Source organism: Carettochelys insculpta, chromosome 4, assembly GCF_033958435.1.
Source record: "Carettochelys insculpta isolate YL-2023 chromosome 4, ASM3395843v1, whole genome shotgun sequence".
NCBI classification, from domain to species: Eukaryota; Metazoa; Chordata; order Testudines; family Carettochelyidae; genus Carettochelys; species Carettochelys insculpta.
The window spans coordinates 7756960-7773440 of record NC_134140.1 but is presented as its reverse complement, the minus strand read 5'-3'; the positions used below and the strand labels follow the sequence as shown (position 1 = coordinate 7773440).

At 48.2% G+C, this 16481-nt stretch overlaps 1 protein-coding gene across 1 annotated transcript; it reads right to left on the bottom strand.

The window, feature by feature from the left end:
* Positions 1 to 8154: 8154 nt before the first annotated feature.
* On the bottom strand, positions 8155 to 15637 carry LOC142012238 (uncharacterized). The gene is made up of 4 exons (XM_074992089.1): positions 15606 to 15637; positions 13038 to 13519; positions 10012 to 10179; positions 8155 to 8901 (listed from the first exon to the last, which is right to left on the bottom strand). Exons 1-4 carry the CDS (start codon positions 15635 to 15637, stop codon positions 8612 to 8614), a joined length of 972 nt encoding a protein of 323 aa, XP_074848190.1. The 3' UTR covers positions 8155 to 8611.
* Positions 15638 to 16481: the final 844 nt, after the last annotated feature.

Below are 16481 nucleotides of genomic sequence, written 5' to 3'. Positions count from 1 at the left end.
GCAAGGCCACTTTTAGAAAATTTTGGCCTAAGCTATATGTTTGCAAGACAATGACTCAGAGACATTGCTAGGAGGCGGAGAAAAGGCTCCAGGATGCCAGTCTTGAGTGGTAACTCCTAAACCAGGGCTCAGCTGCCTTTGTGAGGCAGAGTGCCAAAATCTGACCTTTTGGCTTCTAGGTACAGTTCGAGCGCCGGTGATACTTTTTAAAGTCACTAATAGTCCTACTTATAACAGCTTCATTAATCAATAAAAATGCAGCACTTTACTGTTTAGTGTGATCCTTGGCCTCGCTCTGCCTTTGTAAGTTTTACCTTGGTGAGTGCTCTGGCAGGGGGCCCTGGGGCTGAGGCTCCAGCCTGGCCCCATGCTCAGGCAGGAGCTCCTCAGCTGAGGCTGCAGCCCCATGGCAGGGACTCTACTCCACCCCTGGCCCCATGCTCAGCCAAGGGGGCTCTGTGATGGACTCTGGCCCTGACCTCAGCCTTGCGCCATGGCAGGGGCTTCAGCTCCTGTCCCCAGCTCCTGCAGAGGCCCCACCACAGGGGCTCTGGTCCCATGACATGGCAGGCTCCAGCTTGTCCCTGTGCCATGGTGGGGGCTCTGTCCTTGTGCTCCCACCTCCTCCCATGCTGCATGGGGGAGGACGAGTGGGGCTGGCGATCCTGGCTGCTTGCCACTCCAAATGAGTTCACATGCCGAGAATGGCACGCATGCTGGGGGTTGCCGACCCATGCCCTAAACCAGGCCTCTTAATCCTTAGGCACTCACTAAGGCATAGGGCTTCTATTTAAAGAGGAGAACCATCGGCTGGAAGAAAAGGCCCAGGAGCCCAGGTGGGGCCATGCTATCCACAGCATTATGAGGGAAACTCCCTCCTGCCCTTTGCGCTGATGTCTTGGAGCCTGGGATCTGATGCCCCTCATTTTTGCTGCAAATGCCAGGCCTGAAGCCAACAGGACAGTGTACGTATAGCATTGACTGGTAGAGGCCCCTTGTACTTGGGACAAAAGTTATGCAGTCCCATGAGCCCAATAAAACTTGGGTACTACTAAGGAGGGCAGAGACTTGCCAGGTGTCATGTCTGTGATGCTGGGGGTGTCTGTCACTGATGGCAGGTCAAAGCAGTGAGCCTCGCACTTGGAGCAGAAGGTGGGGATGTTTGTGCCAGGCACGAGTTCATGGGGTTCTTCCAAAGTCCCAGGGAGGCCTCTGGGAAGGTTCTGTCTCCCACACAGAGGACCATTGCCCTCACCATGGACAGTCCCACCGTGCCTGAAGAGCAGACCTGCCAATCATCCTGCACATGCTTCAGACGTCTCCTAGATACGTCTTCCTGTTGGATGTTTGGCCCTGTGCTCCTGCTCCAGTGGGAGGTATGCAATCCAGGTCAGGGATTGCTCCACAAGTGGTTCAGGGGAGTAGAACCCTCCCTGCTCTGCACAGTCTATGTTTATTGCCTCTCTTCCTGCAGCAAGGCCTGCCTCTGATCTCTCGTGGTGTGGACTGGTGCCCAAAAATGGAACCTCGTGCCCTGGGACCAGCATGCTGGGGGCGAGGGGCCAATTACATGACCCCATCACAATGTTAGAAACTGGGGTAGCCATACCAGTGCAAATCATGCTTTACACCAGGGTTGCACAAAGGTGAAATCTTGGCCCAGCTGAAGGCAATTGCCATTGACTTCAGTGGGCACAAGATTTTTATCCTTGGGGTTTGCAGTGGGGCAACTACATCTGACTGCTCGCCCTGCATAGAAAAGGCCCAGTACTTTACATTCCTACACAATCTTTCCCTCTGAGGAGCTCAAAGTTTTGTGCAGATATTACTTTACCCTCACCTTGCCCAGGTGAGCTATATATTTTTTACCGTAGGTTTATGATAGATCTCATGATCTTGGTATGCAGGTGCCTCATAGTTTTATAAGGCAAATGAATTATAAACGAGCCCCTAACCTCATGCACGAGATCCAATGCTGTAGTCAGTCGGAGACATCTAAAGAAAACCCAGTTTGTCCCTGATGTGCCTGGAAGCTCTGCAGACTGGTAATGACCAATCCAGTAAATATTAATTAAGGGCCTGTGAAAAACTCAAAGTCTCTTGCAGAGTCTCTGCAAAGTTCTCAGACAAATTCTGGCAGACCTGCTTAAGGATCAAATTCTACAGGCAAGAGCCCTCAGCTTAACAAGGCCTACTTATGGAGGACCATGGCCCTGGGAGCAAGAAGACCCCAGGAAGGTCAGAGCACAGGGTTGGGAGAATGGCCATATGGGGGTTCTGGTCCCCATTCTGTTACTACCCAAGTTGGCCAGGATGCTTTCATGCAAAAATTGCTATAGGCTCCTCATACATAGCCAAGACCACGTATTTATACTGATCCAAGAGACAGCGTCTGTAGCAGCACAATGCACGAGAGCCGTGCAAAAGAAGAAGGCCATCTTGAGGCACATCCTGATTAGCATGTGAAATCTGAGGATCAAGAGGAGCTGTTAAAGGCGAGCTAAATAGGGTGGCACCCTACTCCGTAGTCAATAGGAGACATCTAAAGAAAACCCAGTTTGCCACCAGATGTAATCTGTAATCAGAGACAGCGAAGGAACAGAATTGATATCTCACCTAAAGAGTCCAAACAATGTCCACTTTCTATGGCTGTGTGTTTGCAGTTCCTCAGCTGGTGTTGGAACTAGAACAAGGCGAGAGACGTCCATGCTTCTAGGCCAATTGCTCTCATGATGTAAAAGGTCTTGGGGGGTAGCTGCACTAGCAGGTAGATTTACAATTAACAAGCAGTCCTGTGGCACCTAAGGGTGTGTCTACACAGCAAAGTTATTTTGGGATAACAGCCACTATTTTGAAATAACATTGATAGCAACTACACAATGCAGCCACTATTTTGAAAGAATTTTGAAATACCGGAGAGCTTATTTCAAATTTGATAAATCTCATCCTACGAAGAATAGCACCCGTTCTGACATAGATGTTTCAGACCCGGAGCCATGTAGGCAGGGAATAGGCACTATTTCAAAATAAGCGATAGTGCATACAAGGGCGCTAATCCAAAATAGGCTCTATTGTGTCTGGATGCTCTACTTCAAAATAGATGAGCGCTATTCTGATACAATTTTGTGTGTAGCTGCGCTATTTCAAAATACGCTCTTCCAGAAAATCTCTTCTGGAATAGCTTATTTTGAAATAATGCTGCTAGAGAGATACAGCCTTAGAGACTACGGCTGCGTCTACACTAGCAAGTTCTTTCGGAAGAGTTTCTTGAAAGATCCAGCAGAGCATCTAGACAGAAAATGCATTCCTTTGAAAGTAAATCAAAAGAATGTAGTGCTCCTTTTGCAATTGCTCCTCCTTTCCCATTTCAGGAAGAGCTCCCCCTTTCAAAAGCTTGTTTTGAAAGAAAATGTGTATAGACACTCTGCAGTCCCCTTTTTTCCCGAAAGAGCAGTCTTCATAGGGCCTGATTTTTTGATTCCCTGGCTCATTCTTTTGCAAGAGCAGGGGCTGCATGGATGCTCTTTTTCGAAAGAGCAGACTATACTTTTGATTGGCTCTTTTGTGTGTGGACGCACTCCTTTGAAAGAAGTTCTTTCGCAACATCTCTGTTGCGTAGACGTAGCCTAACACATTTATTAGGTCATAGAATTATAGAATCATAGAACACTAGGACTGGAAGGGACCTTGAGAGGCCATCGAATCCAGCCCCCTGCCCCAGTGTAAGGACCAAGTACTATCTAAACCATCCCTGATAGACATCTATCTAACCTGTTCTTAAATATCTCCAGAGATGGAGATTCCACAACCTCCCTTGGCAATTTATTCCGCTGTTTGACCGCCCTGACAGTTAGGAACTTTTTCCTAATGTCCAACCCAAACCTCCCTTGCTGCAGTTTAAGCCCGTTGCCTCTTGTTCTGTCCTCAGAGGCCAAGAAGAACAAGTTCTCTCCTTCCTCCTTATGACTCCCTTTTAGATACTGAAAACTGCTATCATGTCTCCCCTCAATCTTTTCTTTTCCAAACTAAACAAGCCCAATTCTTTCCACCTTTTTTCATAGGTCACATTCTCTAGACCTTTAATCTTTCTTGTTGCTCTTTTCTGGACCCTCTCTAGTTTCTCCACATCTTTTTTGAACTGCGGTGCCCAGAACTGGACACAATACTCCAGCTGAGGCCTACCCAGCACAGAGTAGAGCGGGAGAATGACTTCTCATGTCTTGTTCACAACATACCTGTTAATGCATCCTAGAATCATGTTTGCCTTTTTTTTTGCAACAGCATCACACTGTTGACTCATATTTAGCTTGTGGTCCACTATAATCCCCAGATCCCTTTCTGCTGTAGTCATTCCTAGACAGTCTCTCCCCATTCTGTATGTGTGAAACTGATTGTTCCTTCCCAAGTGGAGCACTTTGCATTTGTCCTTATTAAACGTCATCCCGTTTACCTCAGACCATTTCTCCAATTTATCCAGATCATTTTGAATTATGACCCTATCCTCCAAAGCAGTTGCAACCCCCACTTCTTCACATGGAAATGGAGTGGAAAAACAAAATGCAGGGTTATATAGCAGGGAGTTGGGGGCGGGGGAGAATAGGAAGTTACCTGTCACTCATAGGAAGCAATTAATTTGGATGGGGCCCATTTCTGCTAATATCAAAGGTGGGAAAATTGCCCTTGTAATGCATAAGCCAATTAAGATCTCCATTCAGGCCAAGGTTCAAGGTATTAAACTTGCAAATGATCTGTATGTCTTGCACCAGGCATGATCACAAAGGAGAACACGGGAGTTAGTGATTAGTGAGCAGGCCAGAGAGGCAGAACTTCAGGGTTTAATGCCTATTTTGTGATTTGGGCAGGTCACTTAATGGCTGTGTGGGTCACAATAACAACACCGATCATATTCTATATCTGGGATAATGCTGCTTGCCCACCTCACCAGCCCATTGTGAGGAACTGAGATCTGTCCAGTGCTGTGAGAACTTCAGATGAAAGGTGCTATAAGTAAAATGTGAATACAGCCGAGGGGTTGGAAAACAATCATCCTAAAAATCTATTTCTAAGCACTATTACTACGACTCCTCTCCTTTGAACTGTGCTCTCGCTGACTGTTGGAAACAAGGACATGTTCACATCAGGACAACTTCAGTCGAGTTGCATTCACATATGCTGGAATGTGGGCCCAGGAGGGCTCTGAGGACATCATATATGCAGAAATCCCCATTAATGTTAATCATTTATATGAATGTATATCAAGGGACTACTCACCCAGTGAGAACACAGGGTCACATCAGCTTCTAATTGCAAACATTCTTCATGCAAATCTATGGAATCTGCCATAATGAATTTGCACATACAGAAACTAGATTTTTTTAACATGTATATTCGTATATGTTAATTAGCATTCTCTACTGTTCATTCCAGCAGCTTGAGGGAGGATTATGCAACTCTTGTTAAGCAGCTTATTTTGGGTTGCAGCCTGTTTGGAAGCAGAAATAAAAAAAAGGCAAGTTTACAAATGCCTTGGACTAGCTCTTTAGGAGCAGCACGAATGACCTAGGCTTGTGATGCTGAGCAGTCCTGGAGACCTGCCTGGACATGGTTATGAGACTGGGCTGGAATTGTTGTCCCCACTCTCCCATTTTCATTGCTTCATACGCCGAAGATGGTGTTTTGGTGTCACTGCCTACAGCAGCTTGTTCACGACAATCCTTTCCCTCAACCTGCTCCTGCGCCCCACATAGTGAATCAATACCCTGGGCTGATTAAAGAATCAACAAAATATCCAGGGGTGTGTCCATGGCCTTGTAGTTTTTAAGTACCAAATGAAACAGAAGTAAGTTAGTTTGTTTGAACACCAGTAAATGCCTGTTGGGAAATCAGCAGTTTTCGGGGAAGCGATGGCTGTTTTGTAACCTTGCCTTTGCCCTCTAGGTTTTCCCCTTGCTTGTTCCCTGTTGCCATAGAGATGCCAGGCAAGAATGGGAGAGATGTCACTGCCATCTTCTGGGCAAATGGTGGATTGCCGGGTATTTTGGAAAATGCATATTCCTGCCACCTGCAACTGGTTAACAGGTGCATCACAAGGCCATGAAGTCACTTACTTTGGCCTCCTGAATAACACTGACTTTAGAATTTTCTCCACTTACTCCATCCATATTCTCTGATTCCAAGCAGAACAAACTGTACTCGAGAACGGGGCTCAGCAACCTTTCCTAGACAGAGTGCCGAAATTTGACCTCTCTGTATGGGCCAAGTGGCGGTGATACTTTTAAAAGTCACCAATAGGCCTACTTACAACAGCTTCATTAATAAATAAATTAAACTACACAGCTTTACCGTGTAGGTGGTGGTTTGTAGCAATAGCTGGTCTTTTGTTAATCCAAGCTCCTGGCTGCATGGGGGAGGAGGGTTGGGGCTGAGCCCCCACCTCACGTTGCGGTGAGAATTGGCTCTTGTACCACGCATGGTGGGGCGCTGCAGACTCCTCCTCTAGAACATTAATTCAGAGGGTCATTATCCCACAAACTCCCTTAAAAGCTAACAATTTCCTAACTGCCCCACCCCCTGGCCTGGTTCTTCTGTCTGCTCCCTCTGCTAGGTCTGGTTTATTTGGATTACAAATCTTTGGGGGAAGGGGTAACGTGTCTGCACAGCGCCCTGCCCAACGGGTTCCCACTCTTGTTGGCTTCTAGCTACCACAACACAAATGTTATATAACAATAGGTGTGTTCCACGCTACGACACATTCCAGTGCTATCATCACGTGAGTAGGCCTAATCGGCCCTCCTAAAGTAAATAGACATGACCCTGCCTTGAGGAACTTACCATCTCAGCGCCTGATCCTGCAAACACTTAGGCATGGGAAATGTATTCTTTACCCATTGACAACTTCAGTGGGACTGCTCACAGGAGAATAGGTACTCCCTATGCATGCCTCTGCAGGAGCAGGCCATTAGGTAGACATGATGTAAGCAGTCGGAAGGGAAAGGGGATATAATGTGTCATCACCAAGGTTCTGTGGCTGCTCAGGTCTGGGCAGATTAGTACAACGGCTAAAGTAGTAACAAGGCCAGACGTGTGTGTGGGCGACTGACTTCCCACGGTGCCATGGCCAACTGCGCAACTATTCTCACAACAAGCACAAAGCTCCTTTAGCCTTCAAGCTCTGGGGAGAGGCAGGGCTGTGGGCAAGCCAGGTCCAACTTCTACCATGCACTGGGCTCCAGCTGGTAGTCCAGATTGGGTTGGGGCAGGATGGGGCTTCCTCTTCCCCTGCACAGACTACGCCTGGGGCTGGGTCAGATCCTTCTCTGGGATGCTCCCCTGCATCCCTGCTTCCTGCACCCCCTGCTCTCCAGCTGGAGGGGGTCACTCTACCAGGACATTCTTCCCCTCCCACTTCCGACCAAGGGGCCATTTTCCCTAGAGTCAGCTCAGTATAGTAAAGAAGGAGGTGTTTGTTCTTTTAAGTAATGAATGGTTTCATTGCTCCTTTAGGATAGGTTGTGCCAGAGGTTGGTCTTACCAGGGAATTTGAAAGATGGCCAAAGGCCTAGCAGATCAGTGCAGGAAGTGACATGAAGGAAATTGTTTATGGAAGAAGAGGATGAATGAACTACATGATAGAACTTAGTCATATTGCTCAGTGCAAGGCTCTGTATACAACAGAGTAGAATCAAAATGGATTTTAACAGGCCAACCTCGGCGGCAGATCAGGGGTGATGGGGGCAATGCAATAAAACAAGTTCATCGAGGAGCGGGGGTAAAAGCCAGGATCATTGTTGACCATTGTACAGAGACAGATGAATGATTAGTATTCCTTAGAACTGAAACTAAGAATGTCTCCTGCACCGATCACAGCAAGCCTCATCCAGTCACATAAACACACAGCCTACAGAGTTCACAGGTCCAGGCTCCACGTTGTCTGGCTGCCTGAGTCAAGATGGAACACCTCCTGGTAAGAATGGCACCTCCATGTTAAAAATGAGGGCAGCTATGATACACCCTGAAGAACTGTGTGGGCTTTGTTTTAGGCATTCACCATTTTAACAGTATGATTTTATACACCAGCCTCTTACATGAGCGATGAATGAATGACTATGAAACACAGAACAACCAAATTGAATAGACAAAATGACTAACTTTTAATAGGTGTATGCAAGGGAATCCCATCTCTGTACATTGGGTTATAAGATTTATGTCCTACATTCACCACCCGGACTCATACAGTACATAGCATTTGACTCTAAAACATGCTTTTAAGCCCTGTAACACTGTGCCAAATAAATGCAAAGGAAGACAATAGATTCAGCATTATTAAAAATGGCTCCATAGGGTCCACATCCATGGAAATGTTTCTTTCCAAACAATGAACACTCAAAGGTACAAAAGGTTCAAGACGTTTCTGAGCAGTATAGCACTGAAAACTTTGGCCAGGCCACTAGGTTCAATTCCTCTGCTTCATAGTTTGTAAACAGCATATGGAAACGACTGCATGCCGCTTATACGACGACCAAGTTACACGTGCTAACAGCTCCTTGCAGAAGAATTCTAGAACCACAGGGCATGTTTCTCCGCTGCTCTGAATTGATGGCATTCGTCAACTTTAAGAGAATGTTACCGTATGCTGAGAACCCAACTGACAACTTTTGCTTTCTTTGGTTTCACTCTCCTCAATGCCCTCAATCGGAGGTGAGTCTTTTCCATAGAGCTTCACTGACCAGGTGCTAAATATAGAAGCAAGGCTCGATAAAATAAATGCTGCGATGGTTAAGTAGAAACTTTCTCCCAGCGACGCTGCATAGTGGTGCTCATTTAACAATTTACTGATACTCGGTTTCTGGATCACAGTTAAGATCCAAGTACAAAACACCAGCACTAATGCACAAAGAACGGCTGTAAGTAGAAAGTAAAGAACAAAAAAGCCAGTGACTTTATGACAAGAATCAGGGGTAGCTGTCTTAGTCTTTACCTGAAAAAACAATGAGGCATCCTGTGGTACCGTAGGCTACGTCTATAAAGCAGCTTTATTCCAAAATAATCCATTCAGGAATAGCTATTCCGAAATAGCTTGTTTTGAAATAACACAACTACACACAAGAATGCACTTCAAAATAACACTCAGCTATCTCGAAATCGCATGTCCAGACACACAGAGCCTATTTCAAAATAGACCAATTGGACGTCATTCTGGCTTATTTTGAAATAGCACTCTTCCATGTCTTAACAGCATCTATTTCAAAATAGCTATTTCGAAATAGGTGTTATTCCTCCTGCAGTGAGGTATGCGAAATTTGAAATAATGCACCCACTATTTGGAATTTATTTCAAAGGAGTGTGTGCGTAGTGTAGACACTTGCAAAATTATTTCAAAATAACGGCTGTTATCTTGAAATAACTTTGCTGTGTGGCTGTAGCTTTAGAGACGAACAGATTTATTTGGACATAAGATTTTGTGGGCAAAACCTTACTTCATCAGATGCATGGAGTTAAATGCATCTGATGTTGGGGGGTTCTGCCCATGAAAGCTTGTGGTCACATGTTTCTGTTAGTCTTTAAGGTGACTGAGGACGCCTTGTTGTTTTCGTGGATGAAGAGTAACATGGCTAGCCCTTCAATACCTTTCATAAACAACAGCAGAATCATCACAACTCAGCTGGCCCAGGAGCAAGCAACCTACGTGTGTAGGACAGGACTTTGCATAGTGCTGCATAGTGATACTGGGCCAGTAAATGTCACTTTTGAATCTAGTTGCAGGTACCTTCTAGTTCTCCTGCACTATTGCTGCTGCTATTTAGGATTTCAGCCCTTTCAAGGAAAACTTAAATGTAATCAAAATGATTAACAGAAAAAAATTGAACAGGAAAACTCTGTTCTATTCACATTGAGTTTTACAGTAACCCCAACATACCTTGTCAAGACAGAACATTTGATGATTCAAATGCAGTTAAAAGAGCCTGTTTAATATACAAAAAAAAAAAAATCTGTTCAACTAACAAAAGTTACCTGACAAAACATGTAGGACTGTTGCAATGATCAGACGCACCATCCCTATCTTCTTTATTTCTATGAAGTCAAGGAGGAAAGCAGTGAAGCCGGCCACCACACTCAGGAAGCAAATTCCCATCATCAGATGTATGAAGACCCATTGATTGGAAGTCAGGAGAACGATGTCTTCAATCAAACAAAGAAGCAGAAGAAACACAGGAGAATGTGAAATTAAACTGAACAAATAAGTACAAAATAGCACCTGCAATGCTCCCTTAATAGCTCTTCTCCTGTCTCCTGGACATTTCCCAAGGGAAGTGCCGTGTTGCCATGGGGGATCACCATTGGTTAGAACTAATGGATGTCTATATCCTGTAGATTTAGGCTGATGGCACCAGACAATTAGTATGCAGATGTGTCAGATGCCATGCTGAACATTTGGTGGAGAACTCGTTATCTCATTTTTTGCCTCCTCTGTTGTACTCATTGCTTGTCTCTTACCTTGTATTTAGACTCTAAGTTCTCCAGTGCAGGGACCATCTCTTTGGGCAGATCTACACTATGGGGCAGGGACAGCTTTTAGGTGTCTACAAGTACATCAGCTACAAATAACATTGTTGTAGGGACTTTCTGTAGAAATTATTTTTACCTAGTCTATGGGTTGGTTGTCTGTAATCTTTATATCTTGTCTAAGATCAGTCTAGAAGAGCATGCCTGTGTGAGAAAGGCCTTTAGCGTATCATTAGAAGCCTCAGAGCCTACTGGTGCGGTCATTAACACCATGGCTGGGTACTTTTCCCTCTTCTGCTCATCATTATTAATGTTATTATGATTATGTCATCTCTTCATTCTCTCTGGGTCATCTGGCTTTGGCCACTGTTGGAAGACAGGATACTGGGCTAAATGGACCTGTGGTCTGACCCACTATGGCTGTGTTTCTGTTCTTATGTTCACCATGAAAGACTTTCCAAAAGTTACATTTCATAAAGTGTATATTCAACCACCTCTTGAACTTTCCAGGAAACTTTCTGCCTGGACACTTCAGCTAGCGGCAGGGGCAGGGGAGCACCACTGTGTGCTGGGAGTCCATTTTCTTTTGGTTGTTTTGGAAAAAATTGGCTTTTTAAAATATAATTCTCTGACGGTCAAATCCAGCATTCTCCCTCCAGCTCTCAGCCCTGAATCAGGGTATTCTTCCAAGAAATCCTTTTCCAGCACAAAATGTGACACGGTAGTGTCTGATAGAGTTCACGCGGGGAAGGGCAGGTTGAGACATGGACACAGACAATGACAAGGTTGAGTAATGCTGACAAATTCTGGTTGTCCACAAGTGGAATTGAAGCTGGAAACTCTGGAGCTTCGTGCATGAGCCAAAAGCTACTGCCTGTTAGCAAAGGCTGTAGAGGCAGCTCATTCTCTCCCCTACTGGTTTCATGGCCACTAGATGGGACAGTACAACACCCCCAGAAGATGTGTGGGTTACAATGGCACAGCAGTTAATTTTTGGAACTCCTTCCTTGGGGGAAAGGGCTGCTGGCCCTCACCAGCCTTTTACAAAGGTTCCCTCTTTGTGCTTTGTAACAGGAACATGAATTTACTAATCACAGCCTGATCCTAGGTTCATAAGTAGCCCCTTTGTCTCTTCCAGTGTTTCCGTTGCACATTTCCAGCCCATGCTCACGCTCACCTTCAGAGAAGATAGACAAACACCCGGGAATCTGCTTCTCAGCTCTGCCAGGTCCTTAAAAAGCAGCAGTGACTTTGCCATAGCACCCCCGAGACAGGAACTTTGTGCCTTTCGGAGACGTGACGTGACCTGTGGCTCAGAGGCCAGTGGCTGATTTTTTCCACAGAGACTGACTTGCAGCTTCCCCCAAAGGGGCTCCATCCTGCTTGGCCCCCCCCACCCTGCCTCTTCCTGCCCCATGCCCCCAACAAACAGCTCATCGGAGGCAGGTGGGAGGGAGAGGAGCTGATCAGGAGGTGGCCAAAGGGTGCTGAGCACTCACTACTTTTTCCTGTAGGTGCTCAGCACTTACCAGCCACCTGCCAATCAGCTGGAGCACCCACAGAGCCCGCACCTACGGATTTTTCCTTTGGACATGCCAGCTGTCCATTGAGAGGTTAGACACAGACCCTTTTCTCCTCTGGCTTGGGGGCAGAACTTTGCCCTTATCTGTTTGATTTGATCTGATCTTTGTCCCACCACCAGGATGAAGTTCCAGTCTGCAGAAAATTCCAAGGACACCTGTTGTCTCAACTCAGTGGACATGGAGAATAGCTGATCATTGTCTTCTTTTTAAATAATGTTTCATGCAGAGGTGACTAGTGCAGAGATTCCGGGAGGGGCACTAGCCATGTGCCCCTCCTCCGCCCATGTTCCACCCCCTCCTCCCCTGCCCCTGCCCCTTCCCTCCCACCCTGGCTCCGTCCCCACCCACCTCTTCCTGTAGAAGTGCTGCACCATTTCTGGGGAGCACAAGGGAAGTCCCACCCCCTTCCTCACACTTCTCTCAGGCCGGACCACTCTGGGGGAGGTGTGGAACCACCCTTGCACTCATTGGAAGTTGCATGGCACTGATAGTGTGTGCGTGCGTGTGTGTGGGGGGGAGAACACACTTGGGGTGCCTGAGGCCCCCTGTGCACCCAGCACAAGTTGCCTAAGCTTTTACATATTCAAAGACTTCTCATCTCAGCTGACGCCTTCTCTACTCCCCAGACAGGCAGGTTAATCCCTGCCCAGACCACTCTTTCCCCGTAAAAGAAGAGACTGTGGTTCACCTGTCTGCACCCCCAAACTATTCGCTGGAGAGAGCCAGGCCCCCCAGTGCCCCTCCCTCTCCAAACTGTGAAATCCAGCCTGCTTCTGGGATCACCAAAGAGGGGTCTTTCCGCCTGCATTATGATCCTCTCTGCCAGACCCTCCCTTACCCCTGAGGTCTGTCCTCTCCCAGTCACCAGCCCTATTTAGCCTCCCCCACCCCAGCCCCTTTCCCCTCTTCCCACCTGTTCTGCCCTGCAGCCCGTCTCCCTGGGGCTCTCACCTGAGCTGCCTGTCTCATTCAGCCACTCCTGGGGACGCAGGGTGACAGGCACCCCGGAGACATAGATGGTGGCCCAGTACTCTGACCTCTGCAGCAGATGTTTGGCAATTTTGGTCTCCAGCACGATCCAGCTCAGGTTGGAGATTGCAATGCAGAGAGCCGCCACGCCCAGGCACTGGCATGCGGCTGCTGCCAGGCTCTGCTGGGTGGCCATCGACAGCTGCCACAGCCGCTGGTGGTCGGAGCGGGCTGGCACGTTGCTCGCGAACACCATGGCCAAAAGCCCTGAGTCCTCGCTGAGGACTGACGACCTCTGCTCCATCGCTGCCAACTGCCGGTGGAGCTGGTCCCCAGCGTGGTGGGGACCCCGCAGGCCCGGGCTGGTTTCCAAAGCGAGGTTGGCTAACATTCTGCTCCAACCGCCCGTGTCGTTCCCTTCCGAAGCAGGCCCCGCCCCTTCCACCGACCAATGGCAGATGCTGCTGCAGCTTCAGACCCGCCCCTTATAGCCACAGGCCCGGCCAGGAGCCCTGGGCACTTATAAATCCCTGGGCCCTGGGGCAGCCCTAGGCCCTGCCCCTGCTAACACCCATCAGAGGCTGCCTTCTGCCTCAGTCCTTATAGCCACCATTACCAGCCAGCCCTGAAGGCCGGGCCCCAAGCCACTCAGTCTGTTTGTTAATTATCCAACAGCAGGACCCCATTCAGGCTTGAGGCCACCATGTGCTAGGCGCTGTACAGACATATGGCAAGACAGTCCCCGCTCTAAGAGCTTTCAGTCCTCTCTGAGATGAGATGCCACACCTGGGCCTCACAAACTGAGGGGAGATGAGGGTAAGAGGGATAGGAGCATGGATTAACAATGCCTTCCGCCAAATCTCCCAGAGTACTGCTACACTGTCCAAAATACCTCCCCATCTGCATGTCTCAGCACCTGGGTCAACTGGATTAGGCTTGGGCCAGGGGTAAGGTGAACTACCAAAACCCTGGCATCCTCCCCAACAAGGCAGGCTGGTTGCACCCCAACCCCCAGCCATCTCTACACTCCAGCTTCCACTTCCACAGCCCTTTATAGTGACTCAAATGCCCTCTCTCTGGCCATGTGTGCTCATATATTGGTTGGCAGACAGACACATTTATTTTATCCCTTGCACTGTGGTTGTGGGAACACTGCAGATTCTTTAGCTGGACACTGAAACGTCTAACATTAGACAGGTCAGTTTATCAGGATAATGGAGAAAGTCTCAAGATCCTTGTTGAAAAATCCCTGGCAAGTCCATTAAAAATCTCTGAGAGCCAGAGCGTGTAGGCTCAGATCAATGAGGAACACGCACAGGGCTAGTGTTAGTTCTGCAGTGGGAGCTTGAATCGGTTGACCCTGGCTCTGAGATTTGCTGCTAGGTCTGTTTCCTCGCAGTGCAGAAGTACCCGTGCTGGCTGGCACTACTCAGGCCTACTGGTGTGTCAGTCTGATTTCAGGCCCACACTTGGGTGTACACATCTCCTTCCCTCCATCCTGGGCTTCCAGAACATCCCCTCAGCTGTGCTGGAGGGCAAAGGGAAAACCGCAGGACTGTGGAATGAGGGCAATGCCAGGAATGAGCTTCAGGCTACGTGGAAGGAGAATTCCCACTGAGGCAGGAGGAGAGGAAAGGGACAGGCAGGGATCCTGTCTGTTACTGACTTGCTCTGACAGACCTTCGTGTCCCAGAGGCCCTGGCTATCAAACAGGGATGAGGATGAAGCCACCCACAGCTCCAGGCACAAGAACAAGTGCTTTGGAATCTCTGCTTCCAATGGGGGTAAGACAGTTATTGATGGCAGAGGCCTGCCCAGTGGAGGGGAATGGCCATGAACACCATAAAGCAGCGGGGTCCTCATCCACACCATCGCCTCCTATTCTAATTTATGCAAATACACTGTTCATTGCTGCAGAGGGGGAGATGTCACCTCTCCCCCCTCAGAGATGCTCTCTCCCACAACCTTTAGCCCTGCTTGTATTAGAGTGAAAAAAAAGGAGGGAAAATAGCCCAGGTGGAAAAACAGGGAAGCCTAGAGTGGGAGGAAATGGACGACGTGGGAAGAAGTGGTGAGAGGATTTAGTGGGAGAGAGAGAGAAAAGGGGAGGGGGAATGAGGCCCTCCCACGCCTTTCCCCATCCTCCCCCTGAAACAACCAGTCCTGCCATGCCAGACCTCCTGTGCCTCCTAGCAGGTTGGCATCACACACTACCCCCTTGCTGGCCAGCCTTGCGTCTGTCACTGGCCAATGGCAGCCCAGCATTAAGGCAGGGCCTGACAGGAGCAGCAGGCCGGGCTACCAGGTGCTGCACCAAGCCAGAGAGGAAAAAGAGAGGCACTGCCGTGCAGAGCTGTATTTATGACTCACGCACCACAGCCCTGTGCAACTCAAGTCCTTCCAGAAGGTGAGAATTGAATCTCCAACTCAAATGTTGCAAAAATCAGGAAATGCAGCTATAACAACACACAATCCAGCTATGCAACTGTAAGTCTACCTCTTTTAATCCTTCCCCTCAAGCACCCATCAGAGCTACTCCAGATCCCTAACCTTCCCTCAAAGGTGCGTCCAGGGAGATTCATCTCCCCAAAGCAGTGGTGCAGCTAATGGAATACCGAACAGGAATCCCGGAGACAGATAAAATGGCAGATTTTATTTGGGGGAAATGAGCTATTTGGTTGGTCTTAGCTCCTCTTTAGTATTGCAGCAGGAGCAGAGAAGTGTTCCCTGTGAGCTGGGCCCTTGGATGGGCACCAAGGAGCGACTCAGGTGCCACTCAGCTGATGAGCTGAGTGCACACGGTCAGTAGCAGGTGTTTCTCTGATGGTGCACATCTGCACATACCTCAGTGCACATAAAATTTATTCCACACCAGATGGAAAAAATTAGAGGGAATCCTGGAGCAGAGTTACAGAGGTATGCAGGTTGCTTTGGGAAGTGTTGTCTTGACTCTAGATTTCCTGGATTCCTAAGTTAGTACATGAGAGTTTAAAGGGCATAAGGCACTCAGACTTCAGCCTGGACGCCATGGGAACAAAGATTCTTACATGTTAATTGATGTCAGGGTTTCATTTAAGTGGGGGCAATGGGAGTGCAGCCATCAGGTTCCTTCAGAGTCTCAGGCAATGCCTTACTACTACGTGCCTCCCAATCTACACAGACTCCTGCAGCCCAAGAGAGCGCACAGATGGGGGGCACTGAGGCATACAGACAAAAGTCTGGGAGCTCGGAACTGAACTCACATCTCCCAAGCCAACACCAAGAATCCTTTGCCACCCTAGTCTCTCTGGCTATGTCTAGATTGCAGGCTTCTGCCAGGAGCCCAGCAGTGTTCAGCAGAAGTTTGCCGCCTCAAGAGCACTCTGCCACCATCCCAGTCATCCTCGTTCACGGGGAAGAAGGGATGTCTCGGCAGAGGGGGTTTCC

Bases quoted from the DNA above. Each gene is read 5' to 3' on its own strand.
- LOC142012238 (XM_074992089.1), bottom strand. From the start codon at position 15,637: ATGAATCTCCCTGGACGCACCTTTGAGGGAAG. The intron at 13,520-15,605 runs GTTAGGGATCTG...CTGAAGCTGCAG, and splicing joins GGACGCACCTTTGAGGGAAG to CAGCATCTGCCATTGGTCGG. The intron at 10,180-13,037 runs GTGAGAGCCCCA...GTTTGATTGAAG, and splicing joins GAATGAGACAGGCAGCTCAG to ACATCGTTCTCCTGACTTCC.